The 21,413-nt window shown below is 40.5% G+C and overlaps 1 protein-coding gene across 11 annotated transcripts in view; it reads left to right on the forward strand.

The window, feature by feature from the left end:
• Window positions 1-8,636, forward strand: part of LOC147428723 (uncharacterized) — a 65,900-nt gene extending 57,264 nt beyond the window's left edge. For 6 of the 11 annotated variants that reach the window (XM_086496866.1, XM_086496870.1, XM_086496871.1 and 3 more), the window contains 4 exons: window positions 6,700-6,978; window positions 7,074-7,223; window positions 7,307-7,621; window positions 7,712-8,636. In XM_086496866.1, the coding sequence (XP_086352992.1) occupies window positions 6,700-6,978; window positions 7,074-7,223; window positions 7,307-7,621; window positions 7,712-7,969 (1,002 nt within the window). In that variant the 3' untranslated portion in view covers window positions 7,970-8,636. The remainder of the gene's footprint in view (window positions 1-6,699; window positions 6,979-7,073; window positions 7,224-7,306; window positions 7,622-7,711) is intronic. The other 5 variants (XM_086496867.1, XM_086496873.1, XM_086496877.1 and 2 more) reach the window with 3 other exon arrangements.
• Window positions 8,637-21,413: the final 12,777 nt, after the last annotated feature.

A 21,413-nucleotide genomic window follows, 5' to 3' on the forward strand; every position in this document is an offset into this window, starting at 1 on the left:
CACATAGTACTTCCTGTGAGGGTTCTTTGGACCTAGGCTCAAAAGCTAAGATCGGTTCTTCCTCATTGGTTGAATCTTCTTGTGGGGGTTCTATGGACCTCGACTCGAGAGCCAAGATCGGTTCTTCGTGATTGATCGAATCTGCAATGAGGTTAGCTTCAATGGAGAAAGTATCAACTAACACATCATCCTTGTGAACAATCACATCATCTTCATGCAAATCATCATGCTTGTCATTGTCATCCAAATCATCATCATGTAAATCATGTGTGTCATGCTTTGGAGAAGAAGAGACTGAGAGAGTCTCCTTTTTCGGAATCTCTTTAAGCTGCGTCTGCACATTAGAAAAAAATAGGACCAATGCGGCTTTCCTTTCGTTGTGCTCACGCTCCATTTTGGCTCTTCTTGCTTTGGCCTCCAAGTGTGCTTGCTCGCGCTCACGCTCTATGGCTGCCCTTCTTTCTTCGCGTTCACGTGTTATGGCTGCCATTCTTTCTTCTCGTTCTAACTTCCTTGCTTCGTGTTCTAACTTCCTTTCCATAAGCAATTGCTCCAACTCCTCCATAGGAGTTAGTGCAATCCTTGGCGTACATGGGGAAGGGGGAGGGTTGGAAAACCTCCTGGTGGGGAAAATTCTTCTTCGCCTCTCTCATGCTCATCACCTCCAAGCGAAGTATCCATTCCGCTTTGAGTGACGACCATCCACTGAAGTCGTGGGTTCTTGTGGTCTTGGGTTCTTAAGTTCACGAGGAACTTGGGTTCTTGAGTCTTGAGTTCTTGAGGTTCTTGAGGTTCTTGAGAGTCTTGAGGTTCTTGGGTTCTTGAGGTTCTTCTTTCGCTTGCAATCTGTGTTTGAGAAGGATCTTCTCTTCACCCAAGTTCTGCTCTTTTCCGCGGGCGCACCCCTTGGCAGCCTTGCGCTCACACGAAGGTTGCTTTTTTCCACCTCACGCCGATTGGCTGGCCGCTAAGTGCATGGTCCGCTCTCAATGAGTGAAAAGAGGCACAAGGGGAGGTTCGACAAGCCCTTCTTTCCTGGGATTCCTGTCGCTCTTCAAAAACACGATCAGGAATCGACACGCCCAAGCGAACTTGGGTTCGTGCGACCTCAACAAGCAAAAAAACATTCTGTGGTTCTTGTGGTTCTTTCCTTGAGTGATACAGAACACTGCCAAAGTTCTGATACCAATGTAAGGTGCAGCGGAATGAATGTTTGAACTTTGCTCAAGATGAGTGCTTCGAACTGTGCTCAAGGTTCCTTTTACTTACTACGGAAGGGAGAGCCTTCCGTTCCTTTAGTGAGAGAGTGTAATGGACACAAACAAAGTGAATGGACACTGTGAATGGAAGTGCATGAGACTGAGAGATAGAGAAGAGAATACGACACCAGAGATGTTGTAAAACCCTCCTCCAAAGGCCCCACTCTCTATGGCGAGAGCGGTCTACTTATGATTGCACAAATCTCTACAATGCTTGGACTTGCCGACGATGTCGACGACGATGAGGATGACGACGAGACGGACTGAAATCTGAAAACTCTAAGGGCTGAAATCTGCAAATCTTGTATTTGCTGAATTTTGACTCTATGTTGATGACGATGTTGATGGCGACGATGCGACGACGACGCGCTGAAAACGCAGATGCTAAAATCTGCATTTTTCAGGCTGAGTCTGCAAACTTCGATGGATCCCACCGTGCAGCGAGGAACCGCTGCAGAAAGGTGAGATCTGTGAGGTTCGGGGCTTGTTCTGCGATGTCTGACTACTGAAAACTGAAAACGCTGGTCTATGGGCTGATTCTATCGCGAAGGTCTGCAAAAACGGTGAGGTTGATTTGCAAACCAAAAACGCTAGGGGCTGAAATCTTACCTTGCGGGGAAATCTACTAACGCTAGGAAATATGTTGTGTTGCTATGGGAATCTGCTAACGCTAGGGCTGATCTGCTGTCTACTATCTCCGGGAATCTGCAAGTGCAAAAACGCTGGTTGATCTGGTGCAAAAAGGCTAGGCCTTCTGTTGAGAGAAAACGCCAGAGTTGTCGCAGGGGTTGGTCTTGCTGAGAAGTTGCCTGTTGAGCGAGGTGCTCCTGCTGCCTCTTCTGCCAGAAAGTGCTAGCTTTGGTTTGCTTATATACAAACTTAGCAGAATTGCCCTACCTACTTTTCAACAAAAGTCACTTAAAAATAATAAGTGAAAAATGTGAAAAATAGGGAAAATAGGTCTATGCACTGTAAAAATGCTAGTGATGGGATCTGACTGGAATCTGATGGTCATGCTGTGTGCAACCAGAGGATATGCATCTAATTTAAGTGATTGGACATGCACGGTCTGCGAACAGACTCACAAAAGTGTCAAATCACTTCCTATTCTAGACTGACTTGACTGACTGAACCCTGGTCATGCTGTAGCCTGTCCACGGACACATAGGGTTGGATGTGTCACGTGACAATCCGCCTATGGATGCAAAGTGGATGGAAGAGCATGAACTATCAGAGTCACCAAATGTATTGCAGCTTTACCTTGAAGCCTTTGGGTTACAACCTACCTATGCCCAAACCCAACGTGTGCAAAGGAGGGGTCATGATAGAGCTAGTACATCGAATGTACATATGAATTCAGTGTAATAGAAGGAAATGACAAAAGTATGAAGGTCTCATTAAGTGATTTGTATCTATGTGTTACGACCTTTCTTGCGAATACATGCGATGATAAAAGAGTGTTAATAGCACAAGATCATCAGTGGCGTGTATTTATGGTATGCAATTGAGGACGTTTACAATTTCAAGAGGGAGGTATGTCACGGGGACGTGGCACCTGTTAACTATGTCACGAGGACGTGGCAACTGCTAACTTTTGTTGTTGGTTTCTTTCCAATGGGTTTTGTTTTATTTTTGAGACCCTCTTTTTGAAGTAGCAAACGGTCGGACATTGTATGGCCAATGTGAACGGTAGTTTCACCCGCAGATGGGAAGTGGTCGGCACTGGAATTTGTATAGTAAGAGGATGTCTAGGCTCAGAGCAAGATCATAAAGGGCCCCCCGTCGCACTTAGCAAGTTGGTGGATACTAGGACGTGAACTCAATAAAGGCATAAAGTCAAGGTGAGACTACCAGTAGAAAATATCCGACAGTGGGCCATATTGCACTTTTGGATGCGGTCCCAATGAGTATAGATGGTCAGATGACCACAGGGAGCCCAACGGAATCATTTCCTAAAATTTAGGGAACTGCTATTTTGGGCCGTGAAATGTGTTCACGTCATTACCTCCGGTATGACTAGGGGAACACTTTACAACTCTGCCGCGAAGTCAACTGGGCGACCAGTTGGGAGATTTTTAGGTGACAACCCCGGAACGAGCAAAAGCTTGTAAATGCGCCAAGTGTCACTTTTTTATGCACTTGCCTCATTTAGGAAAAGTGGCGCTGAAATTTAAGCTGGGAAGAGGCCTCATTTGCTGTCTGTCTCACAGGTTAAGAGCTATGGAGTGCTTTCTTTCCCTCTCATGTACAGTACGGTGCTAGGAGTGATGCCCTCCACGCTACACTGCTCTCTCTCCCCTACGTGGAGTTATGTGATGCCCCACAAGAGGGCTCTTCATTTGACTGATGTACAGCTGTGTGGGTTCATGCTTTTGTGCTGAGGCAAGAGCCTCCTTGAGCAAGAACAGGGGTAGCTAGTTGCTACTCCAAAGCAGGCACCGGTGAGGGTCATAACCTCACCGTACAGGTTCAAATTCAGCGCTGTGTATGCGCAGAAAATTGACTGTTTTTCAGCCATATGGATGCCAGAACACTTGGGAATCGTGCCCCACTGGCAGAGGACAGCTAGGGGACTGTTTGGGGCTGAAAACAGGGTAAAAACCAGTAAATACAGCGAGCTGAATTTACTGTTTTTGGGCAGGAATCAGGGGGTTTACGCCGGTGCAAGTGAGATCCAGCAAGGGAATTGATTTCGCTCAAGTTTTGGGGCTGTTATGCTGCCGAAATTTGGCCAAATCAGGTAGTATCTAGTGTGATACAGGTAAAGGATTCTGAGGACCTTACTTTGTAATTTACCCTCTCAAAGAATAAAGAAATCGCGAAAGGGGCGCCAATTTTGGGGCCTACAGGTTGTCGGGTCTGCTCAGGGCATTCTAGCTTCCGAGCCGTGTGTGTATTCAAGTGTTAATTCCCATCGCAGGTTCTCTTTGCAAAGTGCTCTATGTGGGTGTCTAAAGTAAAGAATTTCGGGTGAAAACCAACGCCTACCGCCCTACGGGTTGGTTTCAAGTGATCTCTGTTTGAATCCATAAGTGTCGCGAGAAAAGGATCGGATTTCCCGGTAGAAGAGAAATCGGCCGCGCTCTGATACCACTGTAACAAAGTTGGACACTCCAAGTCAAGATTATACCGCGACACAGTAGAGATTCACTTCAAAACAGTTCACAGTTCACAATTGATTCGACACGGCCTGGCGGAGTTTCGTGTCTAGAGATATTGGCCCCAAAGTTTGGCGCCCCTTTTGGTATTTCTTTTTGTATTAAATCTGTGCTCAAAGTACAAGGGAGTGGGAGGGTCTCACTCTCAGACTTTGCGTCCAGATGCTCTGAGAAGTAGGAGCCCAAGCCACACTTTTAAAGGTTTACAAGGGATGCCAAAAGCAGAGCCCCAAAAGCTTCCCAATAAAAGCATTCACAAATAAAGAAACTTTTAAAAATAAAGCTCTTTCTCTCTCTCAAGCTTGCATGGAAATTAAAGCAACAAATTGCTTAGCATTTCCAGCCTGAATTTGCGTAGAAAAAGCAGCCCCACAATGCCGTGAAATGCGCCGCAAAACGCGGAGGGTCTGCAGGGTAGTGCCTCGTCAGCATATAGCATGAATTCCGGAAAGATCAGCCACGTCACAGCCATGTCAGCATTTCAGCCAGTAGCCACAGTGTGTGTGTTTTTCTCCTGCCCCAAAAGTCTATGCCACGTCACCTGTTTGTGACATTCTGCACCAGTTGCGAAGATACATTCATAAAGCCCTGTACTGGAGGGACATTCACATCAACAGGAGGTACAGACAGTCGTAGCTGTGAACTCTCGCCAATCTCCAACACCATAGGAATTTCTTGTCTGTCCTTCGAAGAGGAACCCTCTTCCATAATGCCCTTCCCTTTGTCGGTCATAATGTAATCCCGCGTTTCTGTACTCTGTGTCTTTACCCAAAACAATCGAGGCTCACTTCTTGAGGAAAAAGTGATTTATGTCCCGGAAACGGAACCTTGAAACCGGCCCGTGGCGCGGTAGGCTTTGGCTTTCACCCGAAATTTTTTAGTTTACTTGAGAGAGAGAGAGAGAGAGAGAGAGAGAGAGAGAGAGAGAGAGAGAGAGAGAGAGAGTACTCAGCAAGGGTAACCTGCGATGGGAATTAACACTTAAAGCACACACACGGCTCGGAAGCTAGAATGCTTCGAGCAGACACCGACAAACTGTAGGCCCCAAAATTGGCGCCCCTTTCGGTATTTCTTTATATTTTAAGAGGGTAGATTACAAAGAAGAGTCCTGGGAATTCTTTGCTTGTATCCAGCTAGATACCACCTGTTTTGGCAAAATTTCGGCAGCATAACAACCCCAAAACTTGCCCGAAACCAATTCCCCTGGTGGAACTCACTTCCACCGACATAAACCCCCTGATTCCTACCCAAAAACAGTAAATTCAGCACGCTATATTTACTGGTTTTTGCCCTATTTTCAGCCCTAAGCAGTCTCTGAACTGTCCTCTAACAGTGGGGCACTGTTCCCAATGGTTCTGGCATCCGTATGGTTGGAAAACAGTCAAAATTCAGCACATAACCAGCGCTGAAAACGCACCTGTACAGTGAGGTTATCACCCTCACCGGTGCCTGCTTTTGGAGCAGCAGTTAGCTACTCTTGTTCCTGCTCAGAGAGGCTGTTGCCTCAACAAAAACGCATAAGACCTCACAGCTATACACGAGTCAAATGAAGAGCCCTCTTGTGGGGCATCACATTACTGCACGTAGGGAAGAGAGAGAGAGAGCAGTATGAGGTGTGCAGGACATGACTTCTTGCACCACACTGTACATGAGAGGGAAAGCTTGCAGTCAATAGCTCTTAACCTGTGTGACAAGAACTTGCAAATGAGCCCTCCCAGCTAGAAATCGAGCACTACTTCTTCTGCAAGAGGAAAGTGTACCACAATGTGCCACTTGGCACATTTACAGGCAATTTCCCGTTTCGGGGTTGCCGCTTTAAAATCTCCCGACTGGTTGCCTAGTTGACTTTGCAGTAGAGTTCTAAAATGTTCCCTTTGTCATTCCGAAGGTAATGACGCGAACAGATTTCGTGGCCCAAAATAGCAGTTCCCTAAATTTAGGGGATGCTTCTGTTGGACTCCCACAAAAAATGCAATGTGGCCCAATTGTCGGGCACTTTCGTTTGGTGACCCCACCTTGGCTTTGTGCCTTTATTGAGTTCGCTTCCTAGTATCCACCAACTTGCTAAGTGCGAGGGGGCGACCTACATTATCTTTTTGAACTGAGCCTAGACATGTACCAGATCCTACACCCCGGGCGGTGGTATTGCTGGGTTTGCATAATCTAGGTGAGCTGGGTGTGAGCAAGAAGCAAGGTTTAACATCTCTCTCTTTGTGACAGGAATAGGAGGAGAATTAAGTCAAAAAGGAATGGGGATCTAATTGACTTGCTTTGGTCTCCAGGTGGAGCGAAAAACAAAGATAGTGAAGCAGGACCTCAATCCTTTATGGAGGCAGAGTTATGAATTTCCTGAATTGGGGAATGGTGAGCATCTCCAGTTGAAGTGTTTCGATGCTGATTACTTAAATGATGAGAATTTAGGAAGTGCACGGATTAATTTGGAAGGTCTGGAGGATGGAGTTGTTAGAGACGTTTGGATACCTCTTGAAAAAATAAATACTGGAGAAATACGTCTCCTCATAGAAGCTTATACTTCTGAGTCACAGGCAGAAACATCCCAGGTCATTTAAAGCGTTTGATTCTCTCTCTCTCTCTCTCTCTCTCTCTCTCTCTCTCTCTCTCTCTCTCTCTCAATGTCGGTATTTTCTGAAAACAGGGTGAAACGCAAGAGCCCTCCATGGATTTTCAGAGAGGTCTTTTGGAGGTTGTCATATTGGAGGCACGTGATCTGATTGCAGCTGATTTGCGAGGAACAAGTGATCCTTTTGTTGTCCTCCATTATGGTGACACTAAAAGCACAACAAAGGTTCTTAGGATAGTGTTTTTACTTTTGGCCCGATCAGTTTTCACCTACAACAAGTTGATTAAACGTGGGGCTGGTTCTGGTAGGTTTTATACAAGACACTGCATCCGCAGTGGAAGGAAAGCTTTGAGATGAGTGATAGTGGAAAGCCTTTGAAGCTGAGTGTGAAGGACTACAATGCAGTGTTGCCAGACGTGAATATTGGGCGTTGTGTAGTGGAGTATGAACAGCTTCCAAACTACGAAGTTGAGGACAGATGGATACCATTGCAAGGCGTAAGGACAGGTGAAATTCATGTACAGGTAATAAGGAGGCCAGCCAAGCTTTGCAGGAGTGTCACTATCTCTAGTAGTATTAAGACGTCGGATACCATTCCCAAGGTTTTAAAAAAGTCCCACCAGGTAGTCTGTCTCATCGCCTTTTTCCGCCTTACAGGGCAAACATCTTTGATGTCCACCTGAGGGTTGTTCCCTTTGTGACATTGGGTGTAGCAGGTACAGGCTTTACTGAAGCAGGCAATGGTCTTGACAAGCACAGGAAACACAGATTCAGTAGGGAAGAAGCTAGAGGAGATTGAATTTGTGGAAGCTGAGAAGTCCATTTGCTTGTCACGACTGCTAAGAGAGAGAGATTTGCTGCTGGCAAAAATTGAAGACCTTGGACAAGCTTTGCAGGTTAATGAAGATGGCCGGCAGATTATGCCATGTTCTACGAAAGAATTATCGAAACCCAGGCAAAGCCATAAATGAGGTGGAAAATTACAGCTTTATTTCATCGGTTTGCCATCAGTCTCTCTCTAGATGGGCAAATGGTCAAGCATGAACGCTGGAGAAATTGTATTAGAGGCAAAAGCTACATAAGACTGGGCAAAAGTCTTGTGACATCCTTCAAATGTCTTGGGATGTAGCCCTTGCAATTACTGAGTCAAAAGCTACACAAGCCACCAATTGAAAAGTTCATTCATCTCCATCTAGAAAATCATCGTTATCCTCTTCATCATCTTCATTAGAGTCCTCCTTTGAACCTGCAAGGAGGCTTTCGACTTCATACCTGAGCAATGTAAGAAAGTCTATGATCTCTTGGGCCTTGGTTGGTCACTTGCACCAGGCTTGAGGGCACATTCACCAAATAGCCCGTTCAGGGACTAATGTGTTTGGCCTGCTTGTTGCAGCTGCACATAATCTTTTACTGACAATTTGGACTTGATCCACGGATTCAGCTCTGACTTGCAGTTAGAGATTGAAAAATAAATTTCTTGCCCTCTGAAAACATATATTAGACAGGATTGCAGTATGGTGTTTTCAAAGCATTCATAGAGATTCTTCATGTATCCAATGCCAAAACTCTGAGTAGAAATCACGATTGTGCTTCGAAAGGAAGACTTTCCAATTAAAGTAATCTGCAGTGTATTATTAAGTGGCTGTATCAGTTTTACATGTACAGGACATGTTAGAAACAGGTGAATGACATTCTCTGCAACATACTTGCATCAAGGGCAAATTCCATCTCTTTTACAAATTCTAAGGGTTCCATCTCTTTTACAAATTCTAAGGGTTCCAGCTGTTGTCCAGATACCTTTCTGCATAAGGATTGATATTTCAAGAGGAATGACAAGATTCCAGACTGTGCTAAGTTGAAGTTCCATTGTTTCATATCCAAATTTAAAATTACATATGGCATGAAGAGAGGGGGACAAATTGATGAGAGACTGCTTGTAGAGGTCCCATGCTTTCCATAGGGATTTAGGGAGTTTGGACCCTTGGGGTTTGATAACTACCTGCTGACATTAGTCCCAAAGTACATGCGATGAAACCAATGTATTTAAACAAAAGCAAAAAACTTTATTGATTCTTGGTCTAATGTCTCAATACCTAGACGATCGAAGGAAAAAACCCCTATGACAAACAAGTATTTTTTATTTAAGCTCATGAATGTTGTGCTCTTAAGTAGCAAATAAGAAATACAGCACAATAGAGAGTACTTACTATGAATTATTCATTGCATTCTCTAGCTCTCTTGTCAATAAGCAATCAAAGGTTGGCTAGCACCTAGGTTCATGTGGATGGACACGTTTTTGAACAATTAATGAACCTAAGGATGACTTCAAACTTTGATAAAATGAGGTGTGGGGTCTTGGTATCTAGATTTTTAATCATTTGTGGAGAATTGCTCGACTCGTGGCTTGCTCTTCTTAGATTTGGTCTTAATTCTGTAGCTAGGGCGCTTTGACTGGGTTTTGGTGTTTGTTTTCATTCTGGAGTCTCATTTTTTTGGTTACTTTATTACTTTGAGAAAGCCTCAATGACGGTTGAGTGTGATATGCCCGAATAATTTCAAAGCAATGTGTCAAAATTTACCCCTCAAATATGATCGTTTTGTGCAAGATGACCTCTCTCTTCAATTGCCAATGCGGCCATCTTGTCTAATCTTGCCAAGAACAATTACGTTGCATACACTAGAAAATCACGATTGATATATTCCATGCGATCACTCTAAATTAGTCGGATGTCCCCCACTAGCTAGAGCCTTGTCGAAACTATGAAGTCTCAACTTGATTCAATGCCTTCCTTGAAAAAATCATGACAAAATTTCATGTTTTTTAATCAGAACCTACAAAGCTTTCAATTTTGATTCAATTTGGGAGAGTGGATCTTGGGGAGGGAAAAATGTTCGTTTTTTTGGTTTTTCATGAGCCTCACCTTTAAAATTATAATTTACACAATCAAAGCATCTTTTTTTAGTTTAAAAAAATCACAAGTAGAAACTCCTCATTCACCCTTTTTTTGAGAGAATCATTTTTTGGGACAAAAATGAGCTCTATGTGCCCTTGAAAATCTAAGTGTGGCCAGTGACAGAGATTTCTACAACACTAGATTGGCACTTGATGATGCATGAGAGAGACAATTCAAGGTGGAAGATACGACAATTTGCTTAGTTGGTAGCCAAAGGATTGATGGTGGGTTAGCCAATTGCAATAGAGAATCATACCTTAGCTCTTTCACTGATCACTATTAAGAAGACATTGTAGATGCATGTTAAAGACTACCTTGAATCAATAGATGCATAGGAGAATATTAAAAGCCTCAAAGGTTTGCTTGCCTAATTAAGAAGGAGAGAGAAAAATGCATTGACTAAAAGAGAAAAATTCATGGATAACTGCAACGGTAGCCGAAAGTGGGAAGCATGTGTAGTGTGAACATGAGGTCAAGGGAGAGACTCTTGAGAACAAGAGTTTCACCAAGGCATTGTTCAGTAGAGGATGATCAAAAGCAAGGATGATGAAGAATGCTTCATTCTTCTCCTCTCTCATCCAGTAGTAAGTTGTCACGAACCCCCAATGTCACTAGCCCATGGCATGACTACCCATAGGGTTTTTCCTTTCTAGAAACAACATCTTTTATTACCATGAGCGAGAAGGGAAAAGAGAAACTCAATGTGTGTGTGTGTGTGTGTGTGTGTGTGTGTGTGTAAAACATGATAAACATACCACAAAAGAACTTAACAATATTAGTGACTTTTGACCAAAGACAAGGAAATATATGTACAAAGTTTATTTTTTATAAATTTTGTGCAAGTTGCATTGAAGTATGGAACTTCATTCTAACAAATAGATGAAGAGAAGGTTATATATATCCCTTTTTGCATTGTAATGTATTGAGATAGTATTGAGATCCAAGCAATAAGAAAGAAAGTTTCTATTGGGTTTCTCACCTACACCCATATAAACAAGCAAAACATTTTGTTTAAATGCATTTTACAAGTATCTAAAAACCCTACTAGCCCATATCAATGTTCTCGAGTTACCAACAAGATTTATTGTAGTACAAAAATATGAAGAATATAGTAATCAAACAATAAATTTGTTTTAGTAGAAGTATCCTTGCTGGATATCTTCACAACCTAGTTTAAGATGTTAAATATTTTATTTTTATAAATCATACACTGACTCAAGTTAAAACTCCTTGTATCTTTCGCCATCACATAGCCATATAAAAACCAAGGAGGATAAGACTGCTCCTCCATATTTGGAAAGAAAGATACTGTTTTAAAACCTTTAATAATCTGCAACGTGTTCATATGTGGTATCACAAAAAAAGGTACAACATAAGGGTTCTCAAAAGACTAGCTCAAGTATCAAAATCTACTCTTTATATAGGATCCACAATTATCCTTCTAAACCAAGAAGTCATTATTTTTTACAAGTAATAAATTCTGATTACACATTCCACAAAATTGGCCTTGGGTATTTTCACTTCTTCAATTACCACTATAGATGAAGTAACATTTAAAGATACCTTGATTTGAGCATGCAAAGGTATTTTCACTCTATATCCACAATTGAGTTCAATATAAATGATCTAGTTTTATCTAGTTATGTTAAGCAGATCAAGATGTTTCAAAATCTAGTATTTTCTTCCTCCCTATTCCAAATTCCTAAAAAGATATTGGAAAACCATTTAAATTTTGAATTTAAACTATTAGCACTAGCTAATATCACTTAATATCTAGAAGTAAGTTGCAAAATGGTGTTGCCACGGAATTAATGGAAAAAGCAGTGAGACTCATCAAAACCAAGCCCAATAAAACTCCCAAAATCGAGTCATTCTCTAACTTTTCCAGAAATAGAGGAATACAAATTCAAGTCAATTATTTCTAGCTGAGAACTAGCCTTAAGCAGACTTAATTTTTATGACTTGGAAATTGATCATGATCAAGACTAGAGGTCAGTAAGTAAGATTCGTATCACTACAGTATCTGTTATCTTTCGATTTCTAGATCACATGGGTTTTATCGGTCATTTCTTGGCAGGGAAGTATTCCTAGTTTTAGATAACAACATATCTAATATCCCTTAAAGACAAGATGGCTTCAAGAATATCAACATTCCCTAATACATCTTCACCTATTCATCCCACTTTTGATTTTATCCACTTATTGTGTATGTATTTGTACATCTTTAGATACTCTAATAGTGAACTTTCCATAGGTGGGTACGGTAGATAGACGAGAGACTCAAGGTTGGTATGATAGAATTGGTGCATGGAAGTAGGGGAGCGTCCAATGTTGGTTGAGTAGAGGAAAGGAATTGCTATAGACTTGTCATAGCTAGTCCTTGGGTTGCTATCCTAAAATTGAAAAACCTAAAGATTTTGATGATACCCATGAGTGATATGTAACTTTTAGGACAACCGCCCATTTTTGGGTGCTATTGGTGGGGAATGGAGCCTTTGGATTAGGAGGCTTGAGCTTTTTCTCCTCACTATGCCTCGTAGATGTATCGTACATTGGCATAGTCATGTGTGATGATGAGAGCATTCGGTGGAAAAAAGGCTTCAATGGATAAGTAGCATTGGGAAGAAGTAAATGCCTTCCACACACACATTGTCAAATTTCTTAATCATAACATCAATCAATATATTCTCTCTTATGATCATTTCCACTTAGGCATAGTGTAAATGTGATTAGCATAGTTTTTAAACAAAGATAAGATTAAGGTTATCAATGTCTAGGTGCATGTTCTTGTACAAGTCTTGTGTAAAAACATATAAGTAGGTTTTCATTTTCATTGCTCATGTATTTAATAAGTATATATCCATGTCTACATGAGCACTTGACATGTGGAGATATGAGCGCTTGATCAAAATATCTTGTAGTGTTTAAACAGATCAACAAATTGCTCTCGTGTAAATTATTCATCTATGGTCAAGCGGTTGCAAGAGAATAATTTACATAGTTGTCTAAAATAATAAGATTTCATGGATTATGCCAAACAAAAGATAAATTGGAATTGTTGATGAATGGATATGCCGCTATAAATAACCTCCCAATTTGAATTCTAACAGCTAAGAACCTTAAAATATTCTTAAAAATGTTAGAATGTCGTTGTAAGATAATGGAAGGACAGCTTGTTGGGGGGGGGGGTGTCTAATTTATCAATATATTGAATTTTTAAGTTATGAATCATTGACTTGTGAAATAGTCGATCCATATTCTATAGTATTCATGTTCAGACTAGTAACCAACATGTAATTGCAAGCCCAAAGCACACTCCAAAATTCTATTTGAGAAGAAGAAAATAATAATTTAAGAGCCAAAAATTCTTATTAATATAAATTCACATATAATATTCCATAGCTAATTATTTGGCAAAATTGACACAAAATTGAGTTGCCAAGAGGTGCAAAAGAGCTTACATATTTCTAATCCTAGAAACTATTGCAATGAGATTGATTGATCTCTCTAAGGATTTAAGATACTTGAGTCATGTATTTTGCATTCGCTGCCTTGAATCAATAGTTGAAAGTGATAGCTCATTGGCTTGTTAAAGTAAGGTGATGCAAGAATCACTTGTGATAGAGGATTGACCATGTCCAAGGCTATTCAATCCAAGAAGTTCCTATTGGGACTGCCATCATTCAAGCCCCAATGCTAGAGACCTCCTCCCATTTGTGTTACTAGTATATATGGAGCATGAATTTATGACGTACAAGTTGATCGATGTGTTCAAATGAAAGACATTTTGCAAGTAGCTCCAAATGATGATGAAGTGCACGTTTACAATTGCAATGATCATTTCATGGATGCTCAAAACTTAAAAGAAAAAGAATAAAGCCTCACTTTTTAGCTAAAAGTCTGTCTCCAATTCAGAATTGCATTTGATTACACATCCAAAATCTAAATAGTGCCATTTCTATAAATCTTTGTTCCATAGTTTGGTTGTGGCTCTTTTGTTAAAAAATTTAGTTTGTTTTTTTTAGGCCTATGAGTCTAGTCTGATACCTTGTGGTATAGGGGCTTTCATTTTGAGTTTAGGCTAATGACAATAGGGTCAAATGACAATTTTTGGCCAAATCTTAGGTCTTTTTTGGTGGGCTACCCTAATACCTGGCACCATATCAGACCTCGCTTTTGGGAATTAAATTACTATGAAGGAATATAAGCAAAGTTCTTTTCTATAGTGCTTGAACACTATTGACTTAGAGCCTAACTTATGGACAAATCAAGGGTAGTATGTGATAATTTTTGTTTAAAAGTTTGGAAATAATAAGAAGACGATTTTAGGGTTCTGCCTAAAAAAGAATTCAATCAAGAAGAACATATCACTTTGGAATGATCAATACCATGATATGCTAACAATACAACCTTTTTAACATCACTTTGGAATGCTTGCAATACTAGTGTCCTTTTACATGCTTTTATTACAAAACTAGAATCGTCCAAAAACTTGACCAACTCGGAAATAGATGACCAACCAAAATATCAATAAAAGATCTGAATCAAAAGACTAAGATAGTATCACACGAAGAAACCCTTCCTTGCAAGCTAGATAGGAAAAGAAGTTATACACCCTCCCAAAACAAAATCTAGGTGCACGATGGTAATTGTACACTAGGCTGTGATGACTACACTGACTCTCTCCAAAATAAATGATGTCCTCATAACCATATTTTCGATCTACTCAAAACTTATGTTACAGAAGTAGATCAACGCTCACAATGGAAAAAAGTACCTACCCCTCGTAGAGTATGCGTACAATAATACTGTCCATACTTGTACGGAAAAATCACCTTTTGAAATTATTGAGAGAAGACCTAAAAGTCCCTTTCTACTTAAAGTACATGGGAAGATATTTGCTTACGATGAGTATAGTCGTGATCTACAAGAATCTTTTCAAAAGATTAAGGAGTCTATATCCATCTCTCAAGAAAGGAAAAAAGCTGTTGCCGACAAGCACTGAAGGGGCTTAACGTTCAAAGAGAATGATTGGGTATTACTTAAGTTTTGGAAGGCTCGATTGAGGCAAATGATGGGCAAAAATCCTACGGGCCATCAATATATTATGCTAAACTAGCAAAAGGATACTATGAAGCCAATCAATGAGATGGCTTATCAAGTCAAGTTGCCCAACCATTGGCTCATACACAATGGTTTTCATGTGAGCTCGCTTAAGCCCTACAAAGGAGAGCCACCAAGTGAACCAATTATTGAAGACCCTCCAAAAATCAAAGACCAAGAAGAGGAGCTACAACCCAAAGCTATCCTTCGGCATGAAGACAAGGAACTGTGACATGGTAAGATTATCGGATGGTATCTTATTAAGTTTAAAAATTATCCTTTTGAAGATGCTAGATGGATACAAGGATAGTATGAACCTTGTAAATGCTTATAATGCTACATTAGAGTAAGCAAATGCACATATTTTTTTAAATGACCAATGTTTTTGTCTTATAAGATTAACTCTCTTTTTATTATGCACAAATTTAAGTAGTATGTATGCTTACAATCATGTTTGTGATTACAACGTCTCTTAAACACCAAGTAGAATTTGTCACTCTACTTGGGAAAATGAAATGGACTAAAGAGCAGACATGCTTGCAGCAGCAGCTACGTCTCCCAACTACCAAATGGATTACTCATCCATATTGGAATGATGTCGTAGGGTAAAAAGTGATCCTCTACCTGCTAAGAAACATTGACTACTAAGGACTAAGGCTTAATCTCTTCTACCTCATAGTCGAGGATGACTATGATTTCAATAGTGAGTTAATGTCATAAAATCTAATATCTAACCAATCCAAATGATTTAAACTAATCATTTCATGTGGGAGAATAAACGGGAACAAGGACTAGAATATAGACATGTGCTTATTGACCTATCTCAACAGGGTGCCAAGGTTAAAGGGGTCCAAATGAGAGATGATCTGTGAAAGATTAACGCTAGCTAATGCAGATTAAAGACCTTAGGGTTAGCTTCATTAAAGACCTCCAATGGTTAGTGTTCAAAGTCCTTTGCCTTAGGCAAGCTAGGGCTGTGCTTGAGGTGGGAACGCGGTCCAAGCTTGAGGTGCTTAATGACTAAGGTGCTAAGGTGCTCCATGACTAAGGTGCTTGAGGGATTAAGGTGTTCAAAAAGTCTAAGCATATCCCTATTCAAGGGGGAACAACGCGCCCTCATTGTAGGAGCTAGAGAGAGCACAGACACCCTCACACAAGGCAACCTTGGTCTAAAGATAGCAACTAGGACACTCGTCAAGTTCCTCTTCACGTTGTCCTCATGGTGTACCTAAAGCCTATTGGCTGGCCTCTCAAGGGATCCAATGATAATTTAGTTAATTAAATTAATTGTTTATACATTTATCAAGTCCACTCTCTCAATGAGCTCTCTCTCTCTCTCTCTCTCTCTCTCTCTCTCTCTCTCTCTCTCTCTCCACACACACACACACACATCCACGTAACCGCTGAGTTCTCTTCCTTTATTTCGAGAAAAAATAAACATTGTTCACTTTTCTCAATTTGAATATCTCCTCTATCTGTCATCATATTATCTATATCTTCCCTCCCAATCATTTATTGCTTTGTCTCTAGAGACTTTCCACGGTTGTGTTACTGCTATATAAACCATAACTCTTTTAGGGCTTGGCATGCTTCAACCCTAACTACCAGTAAGAGCTTGTGACTTTATCTCTAGTGGCCTTCCTTTAAAAAAAATAATTGAGAACATTTTGGACTTTGTTTCTATCGAGTAGATGTAAAACTAAATGCCATGAATAGCATGCAAGAATATATACAAAAGGGAAATATTGATGTCAATTACGAGACAACAAAGATTATGTAAAGAGTAACTAACAATTTTTACGCTAAAAGCTAAGATCTTGAAATGCTTTTGCACCACAAAGATTATGTAAAGAGTAGCTACCATTTTTTTACGCTAAAAGCCTTATAAGATCTTGTCCTTCGCTAATCAACAATCTTAACAAGGGACTTTGAAGATTCTAGTTTGCTCATGTAGTCATTGCGTCGGCTCTTCAAAAAGAAGATCAAAACCAAATATGGACAATTTTAGGAGGTAGTTAAATAAACATGGGCAAGAATACACTTTGAGCTGAAATGACAAATACATAGAGACATAGACAATATGTAGCCCATGGGCCTATCCAAACATCAAATAAGAGTATATAATAAGGACGTTAAACTAATATAACAATTGAGACTTCCATGAGAACAAGAATACATGACCAAAAACAACATTGGCTCTACCTACACATACAAGACCAATCCAGTCAAAGATTGGGGCCAAATAAATTTCAAACAATAAAATTATTGATAAAATGGTTTCAAAGAGTTCACTTAGTATTCAATCATGGGTCCAAGTAATCCTTAGTTGCATTTTATGTCCTAGATTCTACTCAATCTTTATGAAACTAGGTATCGGTTAATCTTTGCTCGTCCACTTCAGTGAGCTCTCTCTCTCTTTCTCTCTCTCTCTCTCTCTCTCTCTCTCTCTCTCCCCACACACACACACACACACACACACACATCCAGGTACCCTACGAGTTCTCTTGCTTTATGCTGACAAAATATACACATTGTTCACTTTCTCAGTTTGAATTTCTGCTCTATCTCTCATCCTATTATCTATGTTTTCCCTCCCAACCATTTCTTACTTTGTCTCTGGAGACTTTTCAAGGTTGAGTTAGCGCTATATCAACCATGATTATTTTAGGGCTTGGCATGTTTCAACCCTAACTACCAATAATAGCTGGTGACTTTATCTCTAGTGGCCTTCCCTTTTATAAAAAAAATCAGAACATTTTGATCATTGTTTCTATTGAGCAGATGTAAAACTAAATTTTCAGGAATAGCATGCAAGGATGTATACAAAAGAGGAAATATTTATGTCAATTACAAGAGACCACAACGATTATGTAAAGAGTAATTAACAATTTTTACTCTAAAAGCTAAGATCTTGAAATGATTTTGTACCACAAAGATTATGTAAAGAGTAGTTACCATTCTAACGCCAAAAGCCTTGTAAGATCTTGTAATGCCTTTGCTAATCATCTTAAGAAGGGATTTTGAATATTCTAGCTTGCGCATGTAGTCATTTCGTTGACATTTTCAAAATAAGAACAAAACCATGGCAATAGCTATGTGTTACCCACTCCCTTCGTGAGAAATTCAGATATGAATCCCATGCTTCTCCCTAAGTGCGGGGCATAGAGACATTCAAACTACTCTTAAAGAGAGTAGGGACGTACTTCAATTGGCCTACCATGAAAGTAGACATACAAGAGTATGTTTCAAAAAAATGCCAAAAGGCTAAGTATAATAGAGGGAAGCAGCCAAGATTACTCCACCCATTGCCAATTCTGAATTCACCATGGGAGAGTATATCCATGGATTTTATCTTTGGATTACCCAAGTCTATCCATGATAATACGGAAATACGAACAAGAGTCAACAAGTTTAGCAAGCAAGCACACTTTATTCTTGTCAAAAAACTATTAAGGCACACCAAATGGCAACTCTCTCCTTATCTCAGATTTTCAAACATCATGGATTGCCAACATCCATCATGTCAGATAGAGATCTTAGAATGACCAGTAATTTTTGGAAAGGTCTCTTTGAAAATCTAGGTACAAGATTGAATTTCTTTTCAGCCCATCACCCACAAACGAATGGCCAAAGCGAGTAGCCAATCTTACCATTCTTGATCTACTAAAGACTTATGTTACAGAAGTAGATCAACGTTCACAATGAAAAAAGTACCTACGTAGCCCTTGTAGAGTATGCGTACAATATTACTGTCTATACTTCTACAAAAAAATCACCTTTTGAAATCTTTGAGAGAAGACTTAAAAGTCCCTTGCTATACTTAAAGTACATGGGAAGATATTCGCTTACGATGAGTATAGTTGTGATCTACAAGAATCTTTTCAAAAGATTAAGGAGTCTATATCCATTTTTCAACAAAGGCAAAAAGCTGTTGCCGACAAGCACTGAAGGGGCTTAACGTTCAAAGAGAATGATTGGGTATTACTTAAGTTTTGGAAGACTCGATTGAGGCAAACGATGGGCAAAAATCCTACAGGCCATCAATATATTATGCTAAACTAGCAAAAAGATACTATGAAGACAATCAATGAGATGGCTTATCAAGTCAAGCTGCCCAACCATTGGCTCATACACAATGGTTTTCATGTGAGCTAGCTTAAGCCCTACAAAGGAGAGCCACCAAGTGAACCAATTATTGAAGACCCTCCAAAAATTGAAGACCAAGAAGAGGTGCTACAACTCGAAGCTATCCTTCGGCATGAAGACAAGGTACTACGACATGGTAAGATTATCCAACGATATCTTATTAAGTTTAAAAATTATCCTTTTGAAGATGCTAGATGGATACAAGGATAGTATGAACCTTGTAAATGCTTACAATGCTTTCTTTTAAATGACCAATGTTTTTGTCTTATAAGACTAATTATCTTTTTATTATGCACAAATTTAAGTAGTATGCATGCTTAGAATCATGTTTGTGATTACAACGTCTCTCAAATACCAAGTAAAATTTGTCACTCTACTTGGGAGAATGAAATGGAATAAAGAGCAGACATGCTTGCAACAGCTACGTCTCCCAAGCACCAAACAAATTAGTCATCCATCTTGGAATGATGTTGTAGGGTAAAAAAGGATCCTCTACCCGCTAAGAATCATTGACTAATGACTAAGGCTTTAGCTCTTCTACCTCCTCACAATCGAGGATGATTATGATTTCAAGAGAGAGTTAATGTCATAAAATCTAATATTTAACCAATCCACCCCAGACAAATCATTGTCTGCTAATAGCAATCTGCGGAGCGAAGGACCACAGATCTTGCCAGGAGTACTTCCTATGATGGAATTTGCACTAAGGTCAAGTACCCTTAACCTACTGGAGTTGGGGAGGGATGCAAGAAGAGTCCCCGTGAACTTGTTGAAGCTCAATACAAGCTTATGCAGAGCTGGCAATTGGTATTATCTTGTTTCTTCTTGTTGCCAAAGATCCAGCTTCTTAAGCTGGTGTAAAGAATCCCCAAAATTGGGTAGTATTACGCCTGTGAGATTGTTTTGGAGACGGAAAGCACCTCTAGGCTTACTAGCTGGTTGAAGATGGTGGGAATATTTCCAATGAAGGAGTTCAAGGAGATGTTGACATGACACAGCTTTGGCAGGAGCTAAGGGATGTGGAAATTGGGCCTATTATAAAAAATTTAGAGAGATCTAATAGAGTTAGGTCTGAGCAACTACCAGCTATGACAGTTGTGAGGTTCAAGGTAGATAGTAAGAAGGCTTTAAGAGGTATTTTTGCCAGTTCCTTGATTAAAGAAAATGTTAAGATGTTTAAGTGTCCTGCATTGGCCGATACCCATCAGGAGGCTGCCTAAAAGGGTGTTGTTTGAAACATTAAGCCATGAAAGAAAGGGCGCCGCAATGGAGGAGAGAGCGCCAGAGAAGTTGTTGTACAAAAGCCTTGTCAAGCACGCAAAGAAACCCTTCCCTTACCCAAGATTACAAATCCACTCTCTGTCTTACTACGCATGTTCTGTCTCTGCCATCAAAAGAAAATAGCGGCTGGATGAATCAAACTCGGGTGGGGTACTTTTTAACGTTGATCGTCGATTTCTGTCAACAACTTGATGATGAATCATTGAACCCACTTTGCGAAGCTACCATACCAATTATCATGAAAGTGGAATGCTCAGGGCAGGACTGGAACTACTTTACTGGGTTTCTCCATCTTTCGAGATAGATCTAACCTATAGGTTAGGTGGTTTGCGGGAGGGGATGAACTGGTCTTTAGTCGACTCGACTTTTAGCGCGCGCAAGAAATCCCACGAAATTCCTCCATTATTAGGTGCTCTCTCCCACTAGCTACGACTAATTCTTCAAGTAAGTGTCTTTTCTCTGCAGTTTTTTTTTATATAACCAAAGAAAAGAAGCCTGCACGTGATTTCAACGGTACATTCTTTGCGCCTAGAACGGGGGTGGTTATGGAGCGAGCTCAATGGAGCGAGCTTTTTTTTTCCCACCACCTCTACCTCCCATTGCCACCCCCTTACCACCCATAACCACCAACACCCTAGCCCACCACCGGTGGTTGGTGGTGTTAGTTCACTACCACCATCTGCCACTCCTCCTTTTACCACCACTGCCCATTGCCGCCAGTTCTCCTCCCACTCTTCCTTCCAGTGGGCTACTCAAGGACCTCTCTCTCTCTCTCTCTCTCTCTCTCTCTCTCTCTCTCTCTCTCTCTCTCTCTCTCTCTACTGTCTCAGTCTCCCTCCCTCCCTCTCTCGCTTAGTTCCTCCTCTTCTATCTCTTTTCCTCTCCCCCATTAAGGGTCCCATTAAATCCTACTCTCTCTCTCTCTCTCTCT

This window comes from Adiantum capillus-veneris, chromosome 23 (assembly GCF_014529385.1).
Source record: "Adiantum capillus-veneris isolate H3 chromosome 23, ASM1452938v2, whole genome shotgun sequence".
Classification (NCBI taxonomy): domain Eukaryota; kingdom Viridiplantae; phylum Streptophyta; class Polypodiopsida; order Polypodiales; family Pteridaceae; genus Adiantum; species Adiantum capillus-veneris.